Genomic DNA, 23169 nt, shown 5'->3' on the forward strand with positions numbered 1-23169 from the left:
AACCCTGTTTGAAAGTCCAATTTAAAATCTTAACCATCTGTCTTGAAAAGTTAATGTGAAAACTGAAACCCAGACCTGCAGCCCTCTTTCAAAACTCTAATCTACGTTTGAAACCCTGCATTCAACCCAAACTTGAACTCCAATTTAAACCCAAAAATGTATCAACTTGAAACCTTAATCCTGTCTCGACACCCCAACTCTACGTTGCAACCCTGATTTTGTTGCTCCTGCTTACGAGATGAAAGCGGGGGAAAAAAGCACACACACGCCCTTGAATAATCTTTTGCATTTACTCAGTCACAACCTTTTTTTTCCAAACAAAGTCATCTAAGAACTCATAACAATTAAACATCATTCATCGATTTGTGAATTTTGGAATATGTTACAAAATGATATATTCAGATTGTAAATACAATAGAAAGTCAACGGCCTCTGAAAACGGGGAATGTGATGAAAACGCAATGATGAACGTGCACTAATAGGGAAGAAAACATTAGATAAGAAGACCATAAGATGGACAAACGTGCAACTATTGGATAACGGTTCCACGTAACTCTTGATATTAATTCCTCATTTGCATATGCTGTTGTGCAATCTCTTTGCCATCCGTCGTAGTGGAACTGTGCTGTTGGACGCTTTTTTAATTTATTTTTTTGTCTTTTCCAAACCTTTCACATGGAAAGGAATGAATGAATGTTGGCTTTAGCTTTGTCAGAAGCAATTTGGCGGCCTCACATTTGATGGTAAACCACGGCAGAGTTTGGGACTGCCACTCTTAACTTGAAAAATGGTCTTGTACAGTTTGGGAACAAGTTGTATATTGTTACCAAAAATAAATGTGGAGAATGTATTATGTGAGCAGGAAAGAAACCATCGGGAAACAAAAGCTGCTGTACAGTAATTGGTGGAAATTTGCATACATACATAAAAATGCATACAATCAGCATTTTACAGGGAGCAACGTCAAAGAGGAAAAAGAAGACGTCTAGAAAAAAAATTCACTTGTGTTAGAACAAAATAGATGTCGATGAAGCTTCTTGAAAGTGAAAGGTGAAGAGCCACCGTTCCACAATGATGACATGAAGGGGAGATGGATAGTTAACCCTCCTGTTATATTCATCAAAGATTTAAAACTATCGACAAATTTTCCTTTGAAGAATATGTATTTTTTTAAAATAGTCATACACTAATTGCCATGACATTTCAACTGTCAGTTACCGTGGCCCAGATTTCACATTGAGCAAGCCCATTTATTTTTTTTTTGTGGCTTGGGATGTGATCATTATTATTGTGCCGCTGATCCTTTTTTTTTTTTTTTTTTAATTTTCGAAACCGAAGATGCAAACTGAAGCGTGATGTTTGGCATACAGCTACATCGCTTGCAACTTTACCTAATAACCCGCGTTACAAAAGGAAACCGTAACTACTGTGACACCATCAAAAGAAGTTGGAACCCGCCACGCGGCCCTATGACAGAAAGAATCTACAGTGCGTCAAAATATGAGCTTACATTTATATTTCACTATAAATTACAAGGGCGGCCCGGTAGCCCAGTGGTTAGCACGTCGGCTTCACAGTGCAGAGGTACCGGGTTCGATTCCAGCTCCGGCCTCCCTGTGTGGAGTTTGCATGTTCTCCCCGGGCCTGCGTGGGTTTTCTCCGGGTGCTCTGGTTTCCTCCCACTTTCCAAAAATATGCGTGGCAGGCTGATTGAACACTCTAAATTGTCCCTAGGTGTGAGTGTGAGCGTGGATGGTTGTTCGTCTATGTGTGCCCTGCGATTGGCTGGCAACCGATTCAGGGTGTCCCCCGCCTACTGCCCGGAGACGGCTGGTATGGGCTCCAGCACCCCCCGCGACCCTAGTGAGGATCAAGCGGTACGGAAGATGAATGAATGAATATAAATTACAAGAGGTACACATGTGCTGTTAAAAACGACCTGCTTTTAAAATACAACTACCGGTATGTACCGCCGGTATGTACCGCCGGTATTCTGTAGAAACACGATAAGCGAGAAGGACACTTAATTATGATTCTTCCATCCCAGCAAAGCACAGTGACAAGCAGAAACATGAAGTGCTCTTCCACGAGCTCGCAGGAGGTACAGTCAACCTGCGTAACCGAGTAAGTTATAACTTCCTGTTTTGTACTGTAAGGAGCGACGGCCCGGCGAAGTGAAGTACTCGAAGAGCGGTGGTACACTGCTTTATTTTAGCAAACATACGATCATTTATATACCAGCAAAGCGGACGTTAGTGTAAACCAGGGGTCACCAAACTTTTTGAGAGTGAGAGCTACTTCATGTGTCCTGATTGTGTGAAGGGCTACTAAATTGATACACGTCTAAAATAACATTTGTACAAATTACATTTAATAATATTAGAACGTTAGCTAGCTAGATGTATACTGTAGCTAGCTAGTTAGATAGCTAAATAGGTGGCTATAGAATCTATAATGCTGCCCATGTTTGCATTTTTAAATCAAAATTTCTACGAGCAAATCACAATCCTAGCACTGGCGGGCTACTGGTGTGGTCCTCACGGGCTACCTGGTGCTCGCGGGCACCACGTTGGAGACCCCTGGTGTAAACAAACGTCCAGCCCACCCGGGGGCTGTGATTGGTTGGTAGCGAGCGGCAGCGGGGGCCGCCGATTGGCTGATCAGTCTCACGGCGCGAAATTCAAATGTCGGAGTTCTCAGAGGGCATTTGTGGTTGCTACAGTACAACACCTTTGTGTTCATTAGAAAAGGCTCAAATTTCACACTCCGGAAATACATTTGTGAGTAAATTGGGACTCTTCAGTATTTTTCTGGCACAATTTTTGTTGGTTGTGGCATAAGATTTTTCTGACAACCTCCCCACCCAAAAAAAAAAAACGCTGTGTTGTGCTTCCTAACCCACTAGCCGGGCAGCTGTACAGTTTCAGAAGATTGGGATCCTTTTACCCAAGGTTGGGTTAATTCTTTTTGACCCAGCAGATTAGGTTGAAGATCAGATTTAGCCAAGCTTTAGAGTAGAATTTGGTCGCGGCGTAAGTATAAATATTTTTAATAAACATTCTTAAAATTAAAAGTAATTCTTAAAATGACAATGGCAGCGGGGTGGATCCGTGGGTAACGCCGCTGACTTTGGACACAAGGAGGCAGGTTCAAATCCTGACAGATGGCCAATTCCCAGAAAATAGTAGGGTTGCGAGCAGAAGAGTATTGTATTTTTAACATATATATATATGTTTAAAAAAAACAAAACATCAAACTGACAGGTTGCTTCTTCTTTGAAAATATTTGTAATACATTTATTATTTTAAACCACAGCTGTACTGATAAACTGGCGACTCATTTCTTGGTAGCGATAATTCATCCGTATGGGTAGTTTTGACCCCTTATTGGATCAAAATCTTGAGCCAACGTGCAGGTGTCAATGCAGTCAAAAACAAAGAGCATTAGTTCAGTCGTTTTGGACACTTTTTGGGTTATTTTCGACACAGTGGCTTTAAATGTGATTGGAAAATGGGTGAAACACAAAGTGACTTGCCTCTTGTCGTCTACATTGTTAAGTAACAGTGTTTTTTTTGGGGGGGGGGGGATTGGTTTTGTTGAGGTTTAAGCATGCAGCCGGTCACCTTGACGAATGAACATTTTTGGTGGATCGTAGAAACGGACCTAACAGGAGGGTTAAGCAGTGGATGCACACATTTTTTAAAAAGCAGCAAAGGCTTGAGTACGTGATGAAGAAAAAAAAAAGGATCAGAATTGAGAGGGGAAATGTTAATGTTGAGGGCGGACCGATCGTCCAGTGGTTAGCACGTAGACTTCGCGGTGCAGAGGTACCCGGGTTCGATTCCAGCTCTGGAACTCCCTGTGTGGAGTTTGCATGTTCTCCCAGGGGCTTGCGTGGGTTTTCTCCGGGTGCTCCGTTTTCCTCCCACATTCCAAAGACATGCTTGGCAGGCCGATTGAACACTCTGAATTGTCCCGAGGTGTGAGTGTGGGCGTTGATGGTCGATCGTCTCTGTGTGCCCTGCGATTGGCTGGCGACTGATTCAGGGTGTCCCCCCCCGCCTACTGCCCGAAGACAGCTGGGATAGGCTCCAGGATGAAGCGGTTCGGAAGATGAATGAATGAATGAATGTTGTTGTTGTTTTAGGAAGCGGAGCCAACAGAATCCGAGCGAAATGCGATATATCCCGATGAGGATGCCGAGGGTGAGCTTACAAAACTGTTTGTGCCTCCTTTACTCTCCCCCAAGCTCGCCTGCTTGTGCTGGGCCCAGTCGGCTGCCGAAACCCCCGCCATGGAGGACCAACAAGAAGGTGGCGGAGTCTGTCGGGTGCCCCCCGCAGGCGAGCCCACCACCCCCCGACCACCTTTGCCGCAGCTCCCGTGACCGCCGGTCCCGTCGGGTGAGCTCCCGGCGGCGCTTTTGTGTTCCGAGAAGCGCCGGAGCGCTTGAGGCTCGCGTTCAAAGTCGGTGAGCGCAAAGTGAGGCAGGAGGACGGCGTGGCGCTCGTACGCGCTGGGGGTGAGGGCGACGGTGCAGGAGGCGCGCCGCGGGCTCTTCCTGGGGCTCGGCAGCGGCGTCTCGTCGATAAAGTTGATGACCTCGTCGCGGCTGAAGCAGCGCGGGTCGTCGTCGCGGTAGTCGTAGGCGCCGCACGCCGCGCGCGGCAGGTGCTTGAGGGAGTGCGTGTCCTCAGAGCGCCGCCGCTTGCGATGGAGGTGCCGGTGGTGATGATGGTGGCTCTCCTCGTGGTAGGAGACCAGGCTGTTCCTGCGCCTCTCGCGGCGCGGCAAGGTGGAGCTGTAGCGGCCACTCGCTATCATGTCCTCGCTGGAGCCCCACCGGTGAAGGTAGGAGGGGGGGATCCGGTCGATGGTCCACATGTCGGTTTCGTCGTGGGAGTATCTTCTTGTAGGGGGCACCTGGAGGAAAGACATAGGGGGGGAGGGGGGGAAAACCCCAAACAAGTGCCCCATTCGTGAGTGAATGCGTGGTCACGGGCTGTCCACGTCAACACACAACAGAAAAGGCATTTCTTAGCGTACGGGTGTCAAACTCGTTTTTGTCGCGGGCCACATCGGAGTGACGGTTTTCTTGCGACGGGCCGTTATGAACCCAAATAAACGTACGACGGCCTCATCTTACATCCGCAAAACAAACGGATGAATTAACTACTTTTGAAATTGGAGGGCCGGCAAGGCCTGTTTGTTCAAATACGTTGACATTTATTTCTTGACAAACGAAAAATGCCTGCAATATCTCCATGTTTTCAAAACACAGGACATTTTGCTAATTTGGTATTTTGGAAAGAAACGTCAAGTTGATGCAGATCATTTGCTTTTGCGGGCCACAAAAACAAATGTGGCGGTCCAGATCTGGCCCCCGGGCCCCATGTTTGACACCAGTCTGTTCGCATTTATTCCATAGCCTTGATATCCCACGTAAGGTCCGTGTGCTACTAGCACAAACACACAAGTTGAACAATCCCCCCCCCCCCCCCCCACCGCGACCTTTAATCTATATAGTACAGATGGATATTATTGATACATCTATTCAATATTCATCTTTTAAAGGTCCTTTTACTAGAGCACTCCTTGTCCGTACAAGTAACACAATTCAGTGCACTGGTAGAACGATTTGGGTGCACGAGTAAATCGGCTGTGCTTTCCACTGCTGCTCGTACCATTTAGGAAGGTCCGTGTGGTAGTTTGCATTTGTCCTCACTAGTGACACAATGCAGCGTACTAGTAGAATGACTACGTTTCGCCCGTCACGAGTGCCACGTTTGGCCTACTAGTACAACCTTGAGCTGGATATGAAGAATAGAGAATAAATGCATTTAAAAAAAAATATTTATTAAACACCCTTGATATCTAGCTGAAGTACACACATTGCATATACTCTATTTATTTATTATATAGCGCTTTTTGATTGGGAGGAATGTCGGCGCCATTGACTGTCGGTGCTGGACAGACCTGGGGCGCTTGTGTTTTTTTGCGCCAGTAATGGGCAGCATTTTTCACAACCCCGATTTGTTCAGTGGCTATGTCAGCGCTGTTGGACAGTTGGCGTTGGTGCGGCTGGATGGATGGCCGCTGAGGTTGAGGATGAGGAGAGAGGAGCGTTAGCGCGGAGCGCTGATGCGGATTTGGAACTGGGAGTCGCGGCTTGGAGTTTGAAGCGGATTACAGGAGAAGTGAACCAATCTCTTTTTTCGTCAATGGATGCTACAGCTTCGTTTTTGCTTTCAAAACTTAGCTTGTAGCCGACGTGTGCACATTTTGAGCATGACGTCTCTGATCCACTGGTTAAAGGACACTTTGATTCTCTCCTCTTTCGTCTCAAACTGCTTCAAACAACAAAGCGTGTGATGGAAAAGTGGTTAGAACTGCACGACTGTCCGTGTTTTATGTTATGTGTTGTGTTTATTATTTTACTTTATGTGAACTGTTTTGTAAAGCGCTTTGTTACAGCTGGCGGTTGTGAAAGCGCTATATAAGCCAGCATGTATTGTATTGTATTGTATTTACTATTGCCTTCTATGACTGTATGACATTTCTGCTAACTAGTAGGACAACTAGTGTACGTGCCACTAGTGAGGCAAAACAACGCATTCGCTGACAGCTCCGTGCCACAATTCAAGTGCTTAAATCTTAAGTAGCAAAATTTGATGTTGCAAAGTGGATCACAAGCACCCGTGCGCCATTTTGCTTCACGAGTAGCATGTGGCTTCCCTGCCCGTACGTGAAAAAATGTCTTACAAGTGTGCGGGAATTATCAAGCAGGAGCTGAAGGCGGAAGTGAGAAAAAACATTTACAAGACTGTCGTTTGCAGGATTATATTCAAGCCAGATATCAAGGTTCTCAAATAAATGCTCAAAACTGCTTTCCATGTGTTGCGAGCGGTTGCGTCATAACCGCAACACAGCTCCTCTTACTCATAAATCACATGATGTACTTGTTTGGATCTCATTGTTACAACACACCGTTTTATTATCATTTCTTATTGTTTCCCCCCCAGCCCCAGCCCTGACCAGAACGTGCAGTGCAACGATGACGATAGTTTCCTGATCACTTACTCTCTCTACACTACTTACAAAAAAAACATTCGGGGTCTTTCTGTTGAAATTTCAGGATGCACCTAAAATTCCAAACTTTACTTGACCATCCTTTAAACTTTTGATTGCACATGCCCAACTCAAGAATACAGGACTTTTATGCACAAATGATGTCATTCACACTGAATAACATTTTGACAGCCAAATAAGTGTATCAAGTTGGATCGAGCAACAAACTAATAATGCCCTCAAAGCATAAGTATAAATCTTATCGACATACAATGTGTACACGTGCATACATCTTCCAAGCCTGCTTGATCCTCACTAGGGTCGCGGGGGGTGCTGGAGCCTATCCCAGCTGTCTCCGGGCAGTAGGCGGGGGACACCCTGAATCGGTTGCCAGCCAATCGCAGGGCACACAGAAACGAACAACCATTCACACTCACACCCACACCTAGGGACAATTTAAAGTGTTCAATCAGCCTGCCACACATGTTTTTGGAATGTGGGAGGAAACCGGAGCACCCGGAGAAAACCCACGCAGGCCCGGGGAGAACATGCAAACTCCACACAGGGAGGCCGGAGCCGGAATCGAACCCGGTACCTCTGCACTGTGAAGCCGACGTGCTAACCACTGGACTACCGTGCCGCCCCACGTGCATACATTGCATCTTAATGGCCATATGGGAGGATGGATGAGGATGTCATTCACCCCAAATAACCTTCTTCCATCCATTTGTGTCCTTTACTTCCTTCCCATGACAACTAAACGACGTTTGCTGTTGCGTGAGAGAGTAAGATTATATTGGCGTTTCATCAGCGGAACTCCAGCCACTTATTATTCCCTTTGAAAAGGCCTCATATCGGCCGATGTAAATCGACCAGCCTATTAATCGGTCTTTTTCATGATGCCGTTCACATTTGGACACTTAGACCGCACCTCACAATTGATCCAATAGTATTCAAACAGGATGGTGTGAGAGGGGAAGTGGCTACCAACTTAACAGCTCATCAGCAGGTTTTAACAGAGACATTGAAGGAGTCACAGAAAGGCATCGAAGTGGTTCTGATTTTGGACGTTAATGTTCCTGTTAGAAAACAGCAAGTAGTGCAGAAAGTATCGGAACTTTGATTGGACAAGTGCATTCAAAAGTTCAGCAAAGGTCAAATAAAAATTCACCCGTGCAGGTTGTAGCACCTTGTAGGTTCATCCTGAAATTTCTCACCCCAAAGTCGAATATCCCGAATTTGTGGGGGGAGTTGTGTTGTGGTATGTACTGATAATCAGCAGAGACTTCATGCAAAATGTTGCACTGGTTATTTTTACCAAGGGGGTTTTAACACGCTCTTGATGGATATTATCTTCCAGAAGTTTGGATCTTACTGATAAATTCATTAACTATACAACTAAAAATGAAATATACGGCCACAACTTGAAGAGCATTTACGCAATCTAAAAAGAGTATTGATTCCCAAGTTTTGTACCATTGCACATTGGCGTCATATCGTGACAGGTTGGAACGATTAAATGTGCTTCCACTGAATGGTAGAAGGGGCAATTAACCCAGTGGTCCCCAAGCTTTTTTTGTGTCACGGATCGGTTGAGACAAGTACATGCTGTTCGCGGAACGGCAGCCTTTTTTTTTTTTCAAAATCGCTTTTAAATTGCCAGTTTTAAAGCACTGCAACTGACAAGATAATGATCGAGTAAATCAGCATTTTAACACCATTAATTTCAAACAGCGTAGTACTACAAACGCAGAATGAAATAACGGAACTATTAACTCATTCACTCCCAAAGACGTTTAAAAACGTCTTTTCAGACTTGGTTCAGAATTGGCTGGTGCTGAATGAGTTAAGAAATTATTAGGCCAATTAGTAACAATAAATACGTCGTATCATGTAAACCGATCATGTTTTAAGTAACGATCCTACATACGGCGTTAGCATCATTGCTACTCGCGAATGGGACTGATCAAAAGATGACACGATTGATTGCTGATTTCATCTGGTGGCTGCTGGCTAGTTATTAGCGACCAAATTGCTAATGTTTGCGTAGGCAGACTGTTCAAACTCCGCTTGCCTTTTTGCCACTTGTTCAAACGATTCAACAGGTTTCTCGTGTTGTCTTGTTTTTGACGACATCGGAAGCACAACAGCTTCCTCGTCCACGTCGCTTAACTGTTTTGTTACAGCTGCCACTGTTGTGAAAGCGCTATATAAATTAGCATGTATTGTATTGTATTGTATCGTCGGAAGTAATGGCTGCCCGGCAGCTGCGCGTTGAACTGTAAAATTTGGTCAATTTGTTGAAGATTACTTTATGTTTACTGTTTCTTCTTTCATTTATTGGAGGATTGTGATTATTTAAACTTGTAAACCAAGGTTAGACTCCGATTGCTTAGAGTGGCGCGCATTTCCGTCGGGTCTGAGGAAGCACAGCTAGCATGTCTTTCTCTGTTGCAGCTAGCATGTCTTTCTCTGTTACGGTCCGATCTCTGGGGACCACTGAATTAACCCACGAAAACAAGAGTGTTCAGCTCAACGGGCCCAGAGTTCACACTGACTGAATTTGTGAGTCAAATTAAATGAAAAATGATAATTTCATAAACAGCCTACACTTGTTGCAACATTTTTGTTTGGTGGTGTGCCTTGAAATTCTTCTAAAGTAAAATAATGTGCTTTGGCTCAATGGGCCTGAATGTTGGGAAAGACTTGTAGCAACCACAAATGCCCTCTGAGGACTCTGACATTTGAATTTCGTGCTGTGAGACTGATCAGCCAATCGGCGGCCCCGCTGCCGCTCGCTCCCAACCAATCACAGCCCCCGGCTTGGCTAGGCCCCGGAAATCGATCTTGATTCAAGGACTGGACGTTTGTTACGCTAAGGTCCGCTTTGCTGGTATATAAATGATCGCATGTTTGCTAAAATAAATCATTGTACCACAGCTCTTCGAGTACTTCACTTCGCCTGGCCGTCGCTCCTTACAACTGGTCGTCGTTCCTTAGGAAAACGTGAGTACAGGTTAACAGCGACTTCGGTACTCGTCTGTTGCGCTGGTCTTGGTAGGTCTGGAGTACGGGTCGGTACTTTCCGACGGTGCGTCGGAGATCGGCGAGATAGGCCGCCGATTGGCTGATCAGTCTCACAGCACGAAATTCAAATGTCAGAGTCCTCAGAGGGCAATTGTGGTTGCTACAGACTAATAGAAGATTCCTTACTTTACACATCGAGCCAAAATACATAGCACAATGCATATTTAACATGGACATTAAAACGAGAACATAAAAACAACTCATATAATCTTGCAAGATTTTTTTTCCCAAAGACTAAACTCATTCTTCTCTGATATCAAGCGTCATTATCAAGAACTGTCTGTCGAGCTCTTGCAATGAATCTTATTAGATAGCACAAGTGTTCCTCACATTGTGGCCGCTCAGTGTGTGTCGATCGTGATTGTATATTTTCTAACATAATGTATAGGCTACTCACATTCCATTCTTCCCTGCTAACTTATGCAAGAGAAGGAAGATGTTTGTCAAGCTGACGTCATATTCACATGGCTCATGTCAGCCTGCACCCTTGCGGTGGCTTTTTTTATTTTTATTTTTTGGGTGAAATTCAGAGAAAAGGTGAGACAGCAGACGATACAGTAGCGGTGTGAGGGACACCAGGACAGAGAGAGGGCAGCGCAAGCGTGGCGAGTGGCGTGAAATGCAGGACACGCGGGGGGAGGATAGGACACGCATCAAATACAAAAAAAAAAAAGCCACAGAGGCTTTACTGTACAATCACTAGATAATTATGAGTTTAATTTAAGAAAAAAACAGGTCAGAATCTCTCTTAAATGCGCTACTTCTCAACTTTATTATGATGTCTTGTGGTGCTATACCCACCCGTCTGTTTCTCATCTTAAATTGAACATTACAATGGGCGCTATAAACACAAACAATTGGTGAGGTGATGGATGAAGTGATGGCTACTGTATATATCTCTGTTTCATTCAATGAAGATGTCCTCAATGCCAATTTTTTTTTTCCGTTTCTAGATCATAACCAAATGACCAAAGTAAAAATACTGTCCGTTGCCGGGACTGCGGACTGCAACCGAAGCTCCTGTCAAGTTAAGTTGACAAAGATGGCACAGTGTTGAGATGTACAGTAATCCCTCGTTTATGGCGGTTAATGGGGACCAAAACCACCCGCGATAAACGAAAATTCACGAAGAAGCGTCCAATTAACATAAATATTCATTCATTCATTCATTCAAGCCGACGTGCTAACCACTGGACTACCGGGCCGCCTTAACATAAATAGGTAAAGTAAATTTTGTATTTTTTTTTTAAAGTCTGCAAACGGTCCCCGAGAAGCTGCAAAACAACAGCGAGTCACATAGAGCAACATATACAGTACTGTACTCCATGTATATTTTTGAAAAAAATCCGCGATGCACTGAACCCGCGATAAACGAACCGCAAAGTAGCGAGGGATCACTGTATTTGTAAAAATCATAAATAAAAATGGAAAGGAAAAGAAAAGAAAAACTTTTTCTCTCAGGTTACATCATCAACAGTCTTCCGGGCCAGGCAGGCTCAGCAAGTGAATTTCATCAGCTCTGGTTTGCTCAACATATCTCTTCAGAGTGACTTTAATGTATTATGCAGGGCCAGAATGACAAGTTTGCCGAAATAATTCATGATGGAATTCAAAAAAATGATGATCAGGGTTTGGTGAGTTGCCCTTGAAGGCTGAAGGCCATTGGGAAAAGAAGCGCCTGATTGTCTTTATTTTTATACTTTGCCACAATTGATTTGAAATATGACCTACGAATATGGCACTAAGCTCTCACAAATGACCGACGTATGTCCGTTTGCGGCCTCCATCTGCATGTTCAACACATCAGGTGTCGAGGTTGAACAACAAGTTCATTAACTGACGACGTCATTGGGATTTATTAGATTTTTTTTGTGGACCATGTCATTGAAATACATATTTTCAGGGACAGGCGTAGAAACAAATGAAAATAAATCTCACGGTCACCATGATACTAATTGTGGTTGTTGTCGTTCGTAAGAGACCATGACACATTTCTCTTCAATAAACTAGCCAGCCTCATGTTGCTTTCGAAATCATAGCGTGTTGTAAGACAGGACGTGATCGGGAAGCTCAATTTTTTTTTTCTCGCATTTCCATGTTGAACTGTTGATATTTCGATTGTGCTTTTATTGTACTTCATGCTAGTCTTTAAGTCTAGCGGCGATCGGGATAGTGGAAGCCAGCCAAGCTACTGGCAAACTCGCTGCTCTTCAACAACCAGTTTATTTTTGTACTCCTAGATATGCAAAGACTTATTTTGGCCAAAGATTTTTACTGCTGTTAGTCGGGTCATGGGAGCAGACGGTCGAGTCAAAGGGCCTCTCTGAATTGGCCGCTTGGAAAGAGGAGATGCCGTAAACAAGCGAATAGCGATTTGTTGGCTTCAAGTGTTGAACGCTGATGGGGAGTCGTAAAGTTGACTCGTCGGTTCAAACCCTAAATGTGGTCTTCTTTGGATCATAAGTGTTCCTCTGTTCTTTACTCCAGTTCATTTTTTAAAGCGTCTTCTGCTCCAGTAATCCAGGCTAAAATATTGATTTGCAATATAACGGCACCTATCGGGAGCTGCCGACACAATAACTGAAAAGTATCTGGTTTATTTTGCAGGAATGGGAGTACACTCATTTCCCGAACAGTGTGAACGTCATACTTTTGTGGAACATTTTAAATCAGGGGTGTAAAACTCGTTTTTGTCACGGGCCACATTTTAGTTAGCGTTTCACTTGGAGGGCCGTTATGACTGAAACCATAGAAAGAAGTCAAGAATAACTGTTGGTTCAACTATTGTTTAAGTTGCTATTGTGAGCTGTTTGGTAAAAGGTATATGCTCAGATTATATCTCTTATTTATTACATTGTGAGAATTTGAAATTCGACATTTTAGAAAGCATCATGGAAGTTGACATGTTTGAGCTGCTTTCGCGGGCCACATAAAACGATGTGGCGGGCCAGATCGAGCCCCCGGGCCTCGGGTTTGACACCTGTGTTTTAAATGTTTACCCCTAAACCTCGTCTTGATTGGTTTTATTTCAAATCGAATGTGGCACCTTATAGAGGCAAAAGTCATTGTCCAAAAAGCTCCGCGCCTACTATGTCTTGACGTTGTGTTGGCGGGAGCGCCGATGGTCTTATTCGCAAACACTCGCTAGCCGGAATCGACAGAATTTCGGGAGCCAGGGAAAAAAAGCAAATCGAAGCACACGCACAGCACACACATCACATGGCATCTCTGACAGCATCACAATGTCTGTTCAAGGCCCACAATGCCATTTGACCATGCACATTAGCAATGAAGTGTCATTCAAAATAGGTCATGTGATCAAGTCAAAAGAAATGAAGAAAAATCAATCAAAGAATATACCTGCAAATACTGCATTTTATCTTCCTGCTGTTCCCTCACTGGATACCCTTGCGGGACCCCCCTTTCTAAGGTTGAGAACTCATACTTGGCATTACGGTCTACGGTCACGATTTCAGGCGCTGAGCTATAGTCATATGGTCTGTCAAATATTAAGTCGACATGAATTCCTCCATCTTGGCTGTTTTCTACAAAGTGCAGAAAAGCACGAGCGTCAGGGTTAGATAGCAACGGATTCACAAGACAGACAGACACACAAACGAAGAGATAATAGAGACAAGTTCAATTGCTTCCTGATTTGGTTTGCCTTTTGGTTTGACTTTGTCTGGCGAAACCGACTTGAGATCAAAATGGCTTTCTCTTTAAATGCTTTCTGAATGCAGAAATCAACACAAATAAGAGGAGGGAAAAAAAATTCCCCATCCACGGTCCCAATAGGAGCAGTCAAGTTAATTTAGGATGTGTTGAGCTTGACTATAAAATGCTGCATTTGAGGGAAAACTGTGACAAAGGGATGAAAAGAGAGCAGATCGTTTGCACAGGCAGGTGGGCATGCAAGTCAGCAGCTTAGTAATAAAAGAAAAAAAGAAAAAAAAACAACAGTAAACAGTCCTTATACATACAACTGTGATGAGTTATACATGGCAAGCCCTCTGGAAAAAGAAAGCAGAGAACTGGAGGTGTTAATTATCACACAAAATATTAGCTACCCGGTGTTTGTTCCCCTGACTTGACAACATGCACTTCTCATGAAGGACACCAGGGGGCGCACATGTTTGAGAGGTGAGGGGAATAAAGGGCGGAGAGTGGGGCAGATTGTGGAAGATGCAAATACACTTTAACCATCAGACAAAATACTCATATGCATACGTTTAGTCCACACATTAAAAAAAAAACAATGATTATAATATAACCCTAACAACCTCAATCCAATTTTATCAGTGTCAGTCCGACTTACAAATAATGAAATGAAAATAAATTCCTAACTAGGTCAGCGTTGTATCCAGAAAAAGTAAACTTGGGGAATCTCTTTTCTTTGACGTGAGGGTAATCTGACCATGATGGCATCAAAATGTTTTTTTTTCTTCCTTCCAAATTAAACGGGAGCCATTTATTTTATCGTCCTGCTTTTGTGGGCCAAAATGACCCATCTTAAGTGCAATGGAGTGAATAAAGTGCTGCGAGGTAAATATGGCCTTTGAATTGCAACCACTCCCTTTTGTTTTGTTTTGGTTTATTTTTTTTTGGGGGGGGGACATGGTGCTCATTTTACAGCAGTACATACGAGCACATTCCAACTGAGTAAATAGACCCTTAAAACTGGAGGTCACGCGATAATATGGATTTCATGTGGAAATTAAAAAATTCATATATTTTAGGACTGTATTCTCGGGCAAACAGTATAATTGTCATGATTGGCTAGTCACACGCTGCTGCCTCCTTTCGGAATTTAACAGGAACAGAAGAACTTTTTCATGCACTAAAAAAAAAAAACGGCAGCTATGTGTTAATGTCGCTAAGCCTAAACATCCAACGTTAGCTTTCTACGCACCTTCTTTTCCTTTCCTGCAATATTACTATCATCATCAAATGCCCCTTGATGCAAAGTCGCCTTTCGTGATTATTTACCGGCGAGAGATCCCCAAAGTTAAAATGAAAAGTTGAAAATTCCATTTAAATTCCAGCTATCACATGGACATGATTACATCTGGCGCTAAAATCCCGAAACCAAACAGTAAGAACATGAAGGAAAGGGGCGTGGGGGGAATTATTTGCATGAACAGACAGTGAACACGTAAAATTGACCAAACAATAGAAAATTAGCCCCCCCCACCCCCCCAAAAAAAACCCACTGGCTGACAAAAGCAGTGAAAACAGTTGTGGATAATCTACAGGGCCATGTAAAAAAAAAAAAAGGTTTCGGTGATGAGACAGCCATGGTCTTGGGTCAGGAGAAAGGAGTGGAAAAAGGATGTTGGGAAAGTGCGGGTGTTGAGGTGGAGATAAGACCTGACTGTGAGGGAGGCGGGCTTACCCTCGTCCACCTCGTCATTGGACATGATGGCCACGCACTTGTCCCACACCAAGCGGATGTCAGCCCGATAGCGGTCACAGGCCCACAGGAACATGGGCAACAAGATGGACTGCACAATGGAGCACCAGAGCACACACACAACCATCCAGTTGTATGAGCGGTCGAACTTGAGACTGGCAAAGCTCACCACCTGGGCAGAATGAGACGTTTAAAAAAAAAAAGAAAAAAAATAACAACTTTATAACATGATGGATTCAAAATTCTGAGCATTGTCTTGGGACTTTGGTTATCACAGTCTCGTTCATGTTCCCGCCGCGCTAGCACGCGTTTTCTCAGAGTATGCCGACTTCCACCCGCAGATCAAAAGCATGCATGGTAAAGGCACTAAAGAGAGAATATGTGTGAATGCGAGTACAAATATTGCTTTTGTCTACATGCGCTCCGCCATTGGCTGGTGCCCAGCTGGGATAGCCTGCAGTTCACTCACGATTATAATGAGGATAAGTGCAAGAGAAAATGGATGGATGGATGGATGGATGGATGGATAATCAGGAACTGCCACGTGGATTTTGAAAATGGAACGTGCATAGTCCCGATTGGAGTCTGACAGTATAATGACTTCCTACGAGGTGAGTGAGTCATGAGTGCCGATGACAGTTGTGTTTTACTTATAGTGCTGTAGTTAGAGGCTGACAGCACTTTCCCCCTCTTTGCTGGAGTATGACTACCACTCGGATGCTTCTCAGCGGTATCACATATGCATTGATATAACATATTCAAATTTAAATTTAAATGAACAACTTGTGTCACAAGGGCGGCCCGGTAGTCCAGTGGTTAGCACGTGGGCTTCACAGTGCAGAGGTACCGGGTTCGATTCCAGCTCCGGCCTCCCTGTGTGGAGTTTGCATGTTCTCCCCGGGCCTGCGTGGGTTTTCTCCGGGTGCTCCGGTTTCCTCCCACATTCCAAAAACATGCATGGCAGGCTGATTGAACACTCTAAATTGTCCCTAGGTGTGAGTGTGAGTGCGAATGGTTGTTCGTTTCTGTGTGCCCTGCGATTGGCTGGCAACCGATTCAGGGTGTCCCCCGCCTACTGCCCGGAGACAGCTGGGATAGGCTCCAGCACCCCCCGCGGCCCTAGTGAGGATCAAGCGGCTCGGAAGATGAATGAATGAATGAATGAATGAACTTGTCACACTCTGGCAAAAAAAAAAAAACCTTGTCCGAGGGTCGATCCATCCATCCATTTTCTGAACCACTTTATCCTCACAAGGGTCACTGGGGGAGGGGGTACCGAAACCTATCCAAGCCGTCCTTGGGCAGTAGGGACACCCTGAATTGGTTGCCAGCCAATCACAGGGCACACAGAGACAAACAACCATCCGTGTGCACACTCACACCCGGGGCCAATTTAGAGTGTTCAATCAGCCTACCATGCATGTTTTTGGAATGTGGGAGGAAACCGGATTACCCAGAGAAAACCCACGCAGGCCCGGAGAGAACATGCAAACTCCACACAGGAAGGCCGGAACCGGGATGCACTAACCACTGAACCGCCGGGCCGCCCTTGTCTAGGGTGTGCTATTAAAAAACAAAACAAACCAAAAAAACCCCACATTTTGAATCTTGATGGCTCTTCCAAATGTAAAATCCAATTCTGCTCCCACCACAATATATTGCCGAGTGCATGGATCATCACACAAATGTAAATGAGTATCTGAGAACATTTATTTGCGTGTTGGTTCTTCCAATGCATTTAAATAGCTCATTATATTTGGTCAGGAGAGATGTTGCTGTTGTTGTTTCTGTCGCGAAATATAATCTTCCATCACCATGACCCCCCCCACCATTTAGAACACACAATACGGTATCAACACACTTTGCAGTACAGTAAAGCGTTCGTTTCCTTAAAACATGCAAGGCGATGTGCACACACGGCACATGAACAAAACGGCAAACCAGGAGAGTTCAGTTCAACACACAAAAAGTGTTATAACAATGAAGCGTATTCATCGTCTCTACCGATTGTCGTACATATTCCACATTCATGTTTGGTAAATATATGAATAAACCTTTACGTATCCATCTTTAGCACTGGCAGATCAAACTACATATCATAAATGCAACTAATACATAAATAAAGCAGTACTTACAAAATAAAGAAATTGAGATGTGTGGTGCATGTAATTAAATCTACCTCTTGAACAAAGGAAAAAGATTACCGGTACTTTTATGACTTGTGCGACAACTGTCAAGGAAATGATACTTTCACTCAAGTGTGCAGAGCAGTGAAAGGGCTCTCCAGAGCCAATGAAGGAAATGAGAGTGAAAAAGTTGAGCTAATTTGAGCAATTTTGTTATCGCTCAGCTGCTGGCGCGCGGATGAAGGCAAATAGCAACTCAGTTCACAGAAGCCAAGAAGCATAACCTGAAGGAATAATTGAAGATGATGACAACGGAAGCCAATGCCTGTGTCGTTTGATTCTCAATGGGAGCTTTTGCAAGAAGGTATGATTTTTAGCCAAAAAGCCGCAACTAACAAGAATATCTATAATCCACTAATCTGGCACTTTTTCCATTTAATCGATGAATTTGATTTTTTTTAATGAATTGCCAAAAAAAAAAAAAAAAAAAACAGGTCATGGTTCCAAATTGATGGGGCACAACAGTGCAAAAACAGGATGCTGCCTGAAAACACCGCAGAGCACTGAAGTCAATAATGGGTTAAGTATTTTTTTTCATAAAATATTATCATAGCTATCTATCTATCCATCTATCTAGAACTGACAAGATCGCTAAAAGTCACACTGGGCAGTGATTACTTACAATTCGGCAATACAGTCTTCTTGTTGGAAGCTGATAAGAATCCAAAGGTCCAATCAAACACAATATAATGAACAAAAACTCCCATCCTCATCCAACGTCTCCGTGTACAGTAATCCCTCGTTTATCGGGGTTAATGGGGACCAAAACTCCCAGCGATAAAAGAAAATCCGCGAAGTAGCAACCAATTAACATTCATTCATTCATCTTCCGAGCCGCTTGATCCTCACTAGGGTCGCGGGGGGTGCTGGAGCCTATCCCAGCTGTCTTCAGGCAGTAGGCGGGGGACACCCTGAATTGGTTGCCAGCCAATCGCAGGGCACACGGAAACGAACAACCATTCGCACTCACACTCACACCTAGGGACAATTTAGAGTGTTCAATCAGCCTGCCACGCATGTTTTTGGAATGTGGGAGGAAACCGGAGCACCCGGAGAAAACCCACGCAGGCCCGGGGAGAACATGCAAACTCCACACAGGGAGGCCGGAGCTGGAATCGAACCCGGTACCTCTGCACTGTGAAGCCGACGTGCTAACCACTGGGCTACCGGGCCGCCTTATTCACAACACTAAAGATAAATTATCTGAGGTGGATAGAGGGTCCGTCAGTCCATCACTTTAGAGTTTAGAAAGCGTGCAAAACTTTTTATCTGTGACAAACGATGTTTAAACGATGGGTGCGCACAAGTCAACAAAACTGAGGGAATGCAGTAATCCGGTCACAATTCCACGGTCACGTAATCTTAACCGAAACCATATGACAAACGCAGATTTAACAAGCAAATGGCGACACCAAGCCCCGGAACATTCTCTGAATACCGGCTTAGTCGTCTGGCTTTTTGCATCAAATGTAAGCAGTCTTAAGCTCGCTACACGCTCTCAGTTCTCCCTGCAAACATGATGAATCGACTTGTGAAAAATGAATGAGAGCCCCGGGGCTGGAATTTGCAAGCTAAATGGTGACAGGCTGAAAGAAGGGCTTACACTCCTTCATTCGTTGGACAAGGAGCTTCAAGGACTCGTGTTGCCACCAAGATGTGGATAGTGACGTGCTTGTTGTGAAAGAGGGGAGATCACGCGTGCATTCCTAACCGATCTTTTGCTCCCTTTAATGGGCCCACACACTCGCTATCTGACTTCATGGAAAAATACAGCCATCATCCATAAGCACTGAGCCTGGCCTACTTTTCGGATGTGTACCAGGAGGAACACTTTGGTTTATGTAAATAATATAGCGGCATGGCTTGTTTCCACATTGGGGTGGTTTGTGGAATGATTAGCTCCAGTCGTCCTGTTGATTGGTTGTATTGGTTATGCCGTTGTCAAGAGGGTTGACAGTTGTCAAGTGTAAAATGAAGTTAAAATGTGAAACGCGCCTCCAGCCGGTTGAAATGGACACCGACGTGCAAATTGCTGTGCTGCGCGCATCTCAAGGCCCCGCTGTACATCGCACAATCTTTTGCTGAAGATCAAATATATGTTTTAGTCGCAAACGATTGGCCATTTTCATGCGTCCGTGGTATATTAAGATATTTTGTGATGTTTTCTTTAATCAATGTATTTCTTCTCAGTGAAAAAAAACTGCTTTGAGATGATTGCATGACTTGGTGACTTGCTTGCCTAAGCAATTTCAGAGATGGACTCTGGAGCCTGCTTTGACGACTTCAGAGATAAACTATTTAGCCTGCCTTGACGACTTCATAGTCTGCTTTGTTTGAATTGTCAAAACTTGATTGAGATCAATGCCACTTGATTACACAACAAACAGTGTGGCGTAGGGAGGGATGAGAATGGCCACTCACCTCTCCCGATGCACACACTTTAGAGGATAAAAGGAGGGGAGCGATGCTCCTCAGCAGAGTCTGCTGTGGGTTAGCGTACGAACGCCCAGCTCGTATTGAAGCTCACTCTGCTGAGGGTGTTGGCTCTCCACCCTACTGGCACACGGTAAGAGTATATCATCTTTAGCTTCATACAACTTGTTTGAACTGTGTTGTCATTTCTGTGTGGGACCAATAAAGTGGCTATTGTTGGTAGCCAGAAGTGTCTTGTCGTTATTTCTGAGTGCCTATCTCCGACGATCCTTTATAAAACTTGATATTCATTCAAATTTGAGTATCAGAAGTGTTTCAAAACAGTCCGACTCACCAGTATGGGGAAGCCGGTGAGAAAGTCATAGATGAAGACAATACCGCTGATCAGGTAAGTGATCTGCAGTGAAGTCTTGAGAGGTTCCGAGCCATCGATGGAGGACCTGCGCTTGCCCTGAGCGTCCTCCACCACAATGGTGGGGACGTTGAATTTGTTCTTGTCCGCTTTGTGGCCTGCCTGAATGGAGAAGGTCTGGAAGAGAGCAATGCCGATGCAGATCACACCCATGGTCACGCTACCGCCAATCAAGAGCAGGAAGCAAACCCCAAACCCCAGGCCGATCTCTGTCACAATGAATCGGCAGTCGGAGGTGTAGAAGCGGTCGCTTGTGTCGTGCCAGCCCACTGCTGGAAGTGTGGACAGGATGAAGGAGACCATCCAGATCCCCATCACCGTGTGCACCGCCTGCTTCTTGGTGTTGCTCAGCCTGGAAACACAAACACACAATTTAGAACAGGAAACACGAATAAGCCCACAAAAAAACAACAACACGTGGCTGTGCCTTGACTTACGAGCAACCCCCCTTCGTATTTGCTTTGACTTGCGAGCAACCAACCGTTCACTACACAAACGCTACACGGCGGCAGCAATCTCAACTCGGCTCACTTCCCATTAAGCAGCAGTTTGTCAGCGAACAATTGTCTAAAAAAGAGGCTTGAGACTGTTGATTGACACAACTAGTTCAGAGTTTACTGTCAAACTAAACATAAAACAAGAGCGCTAAAACAACTATGTGACTGTCCCTTTAAGTCCACCAACATAATGTTAACACATCACGGTAAATACCAATGATGAGCTAAAAAAAAGCCCCTTTCAGCCCCCCCCCCCGCCCCCCCCAAAAAAAGTATCATCTTACTATTATTTCAGCTCATGGTTGGAAACACTGTGCAACTATTCTGACTTGCGAGCATTGTCAGAGACAAAATGAAACGCATCCACACGCGTTAAATGTTAAGTCACGTCACTGACATACTGGTGGAAGCGCGTCGACATTTGGAATTCTTTTAACAGCACATGTCAAAATCTTTCTGAATGGTCCGTACAGTACCGGTACTCTGACTTAAAAGTAGGTAGGGAACCTTGAGTAACACGAGACACCAGCTACCGTACTGCACAAACAATTCCCCACAATAATTTAGAGAAATTACAAGAAGCAAAAACAAATGAAGCCTTTTCCGACAACCACATGAGCAACGTGCTATACTACTTTGCAAGCGACCCCAAAACATTCTCTTTTTTCAAAAAAATGATTTTCCATGTGAAATTCTGCTCACTAACCAGAACTCAAGGTAGGAGGAAGATCCTAATCACGTGCATGATCGAGGTAAAAAGAAAGAAAAAAACGTTGCAAAGGATGTTATCTTTGCAGTGTGGGAAAACAGCTACAGGGATCACTTGCAAAGTGGATGAATTGGAGTTGAATGCTGGGGCAATAGCAAAAAAAAATAGTTTCACATCCTATGGTCAATTTGTCACTTTGCTCTACGCTGAGGGGATTTTGGTGGTCCTCACAACTCCTGAGTAATTGTTGCAGACGACCACCACGCTAAATGTTTTTGTGTCCTTTGGCCATTGGCCTCTTTCTCACGCACAATCACGCCTGAACTGGAGTAGCAAGTGACGGATGTTACTATTAAAGTATTGTCCCCGTCCTGCACTTCAGCAACACTGTTACTGAGAACATGGAAGCTCAGAACGACTCGTTTGAACAAATAATGTATTGCGGAAAATAAAACCACGTCAAAACTTATTCCGTCCGAATTAATCGGGGTTGCCCAATTCGTTGAAAAAGTAACTCCGTTACTTTACTCATGATTCTCTTTTAAAAGTAATCAAATCACTTGACTAATTCCTTGATTTTAAAAGTAACTGAGTTTGATTTAAAAATTACTTTAATCCAAGGGTGTCAAACTCATTTTTGTCGCGGGCCACGTTGTTGTTACGGTTTCCCTTAGAGGGCCATATAAATGTTTAACCACCTCGCAACAACAAATTGATAACTAGTTTAGACATCAGAAGTCAAGAATAATGGATTGTTCAAATAATTGTAATTATTACATTATACTGTATATGACCATTTGAAATTTTGGTTCAGACTTTAGCTAGCATCACGGAAGTTGACCTACATGAAATGCTTTTACGGGCCACATAAAATGATGTGGCGGGCCAGATCTGACCCCCGGGCCTTGACTTTGACACCTGTGCTTTCGTGAACTTGAAGTGCATTTTAACAATGATGTTGCAGAATACACATTGTTTTTCGGAAAAATAAAATAAAGAGAACCGTTTTTGACTTCACATTATTTTATTTTATTTTTTTTTAATGTGTATTTTCCAGATTTCACTTGCCATAAACGGACTACTTTTTATGATTAAAAAGAATCAAATAGACAGTGATTCTCGACTTCAATGAACATCTTTTTTTAACTGACATTTATCATGTTCATTGTTTATAAAAACGATGGCATTTGTGGACGTCCTGCAGTCACACATTATGCTGGGACTTTCTCTTTAAGCTTGAATGCATACCGTGCTGGGAATATGTTATTGTATTTTGGTTTAGTTTTTTTAATGCAGAATGTTTTAAGCTAGATAACACTTTCAGAGCACAGCGTGTGCAACAAACCTTAATATATGTGTCTTTAGCT

At 43.9% G+C, this 23169-nt stretch overlaps 1 protein-coding gene and 1 long non-coding RNA gene across 3 annotated transcripts in view; one reads left to right on the plus strand and one right to left on the minus strand.

The window, feature by feature from the left end:
- The first annotated feature begins 2255 nt into the window (after positions 1-2255).
- Positions 2256-3231, plus strand: LOC127596614 (uncharacterized). The gene is made up of 2 exons (XR_007961503.1): positions 2256-2802; positions 2952-3231. It is a non-coding gene; the product is annotated as an uncharacterized LOC127596614 (long non-coding RNA).
- A 360-nt stretch (positions 3232-3591) lies between these two features.
- The window catches only part of LOC127596532 (probable G-protein coupled receptor 153), a 35311-nt gene continuing 15733 nt past the window's right edge, over positions 3592-23169 (minus strand). Inside the window, exons 3-7 of one of the 2 annotated variants that reach the window (XM_052059214.1) lie at positions 20786-20948; positions 20519-20713; positions 15548-15737; positions 13516-13700; positions 3592-4923 (exon numbers count right to left, since the gene is read on the minus strand). In XM_052059214.1, the coding sequence (XP_051915174.1) occupies positions 4144-4923; positions 13516-13700; positions 15548-15737; positions 20519-20713; positions 20786-20948 (1513 nt within the window). In that variant the 3' untranslated portion in view covers positions 3592-4143. Of the gene's footprint in view, positions 4924-13515; positions 13701-15547; positions 15738-20518; positions 20949-23169 lie in introns of both variants that reach the window. The other variant, XM_052059213.1, reaches the window with a different exon arrangement.

This window comes from Hippocampus zosterae, chromosome 2 (assembly GCF_025434085.1).
Source record: "Hippocampus zosterae strain Florida chromosome 2, ASM2543408v3, whole genome shotgun sequence".
In the NCBI taxonomy this organism is placed as follows: domain Eukaryota; kingdom Metazoa; phylum Chordata; class Actinopteri; order Syngnathiformes; family Syngnathidae; genus Hippocampus; species Hippocampus zosterae.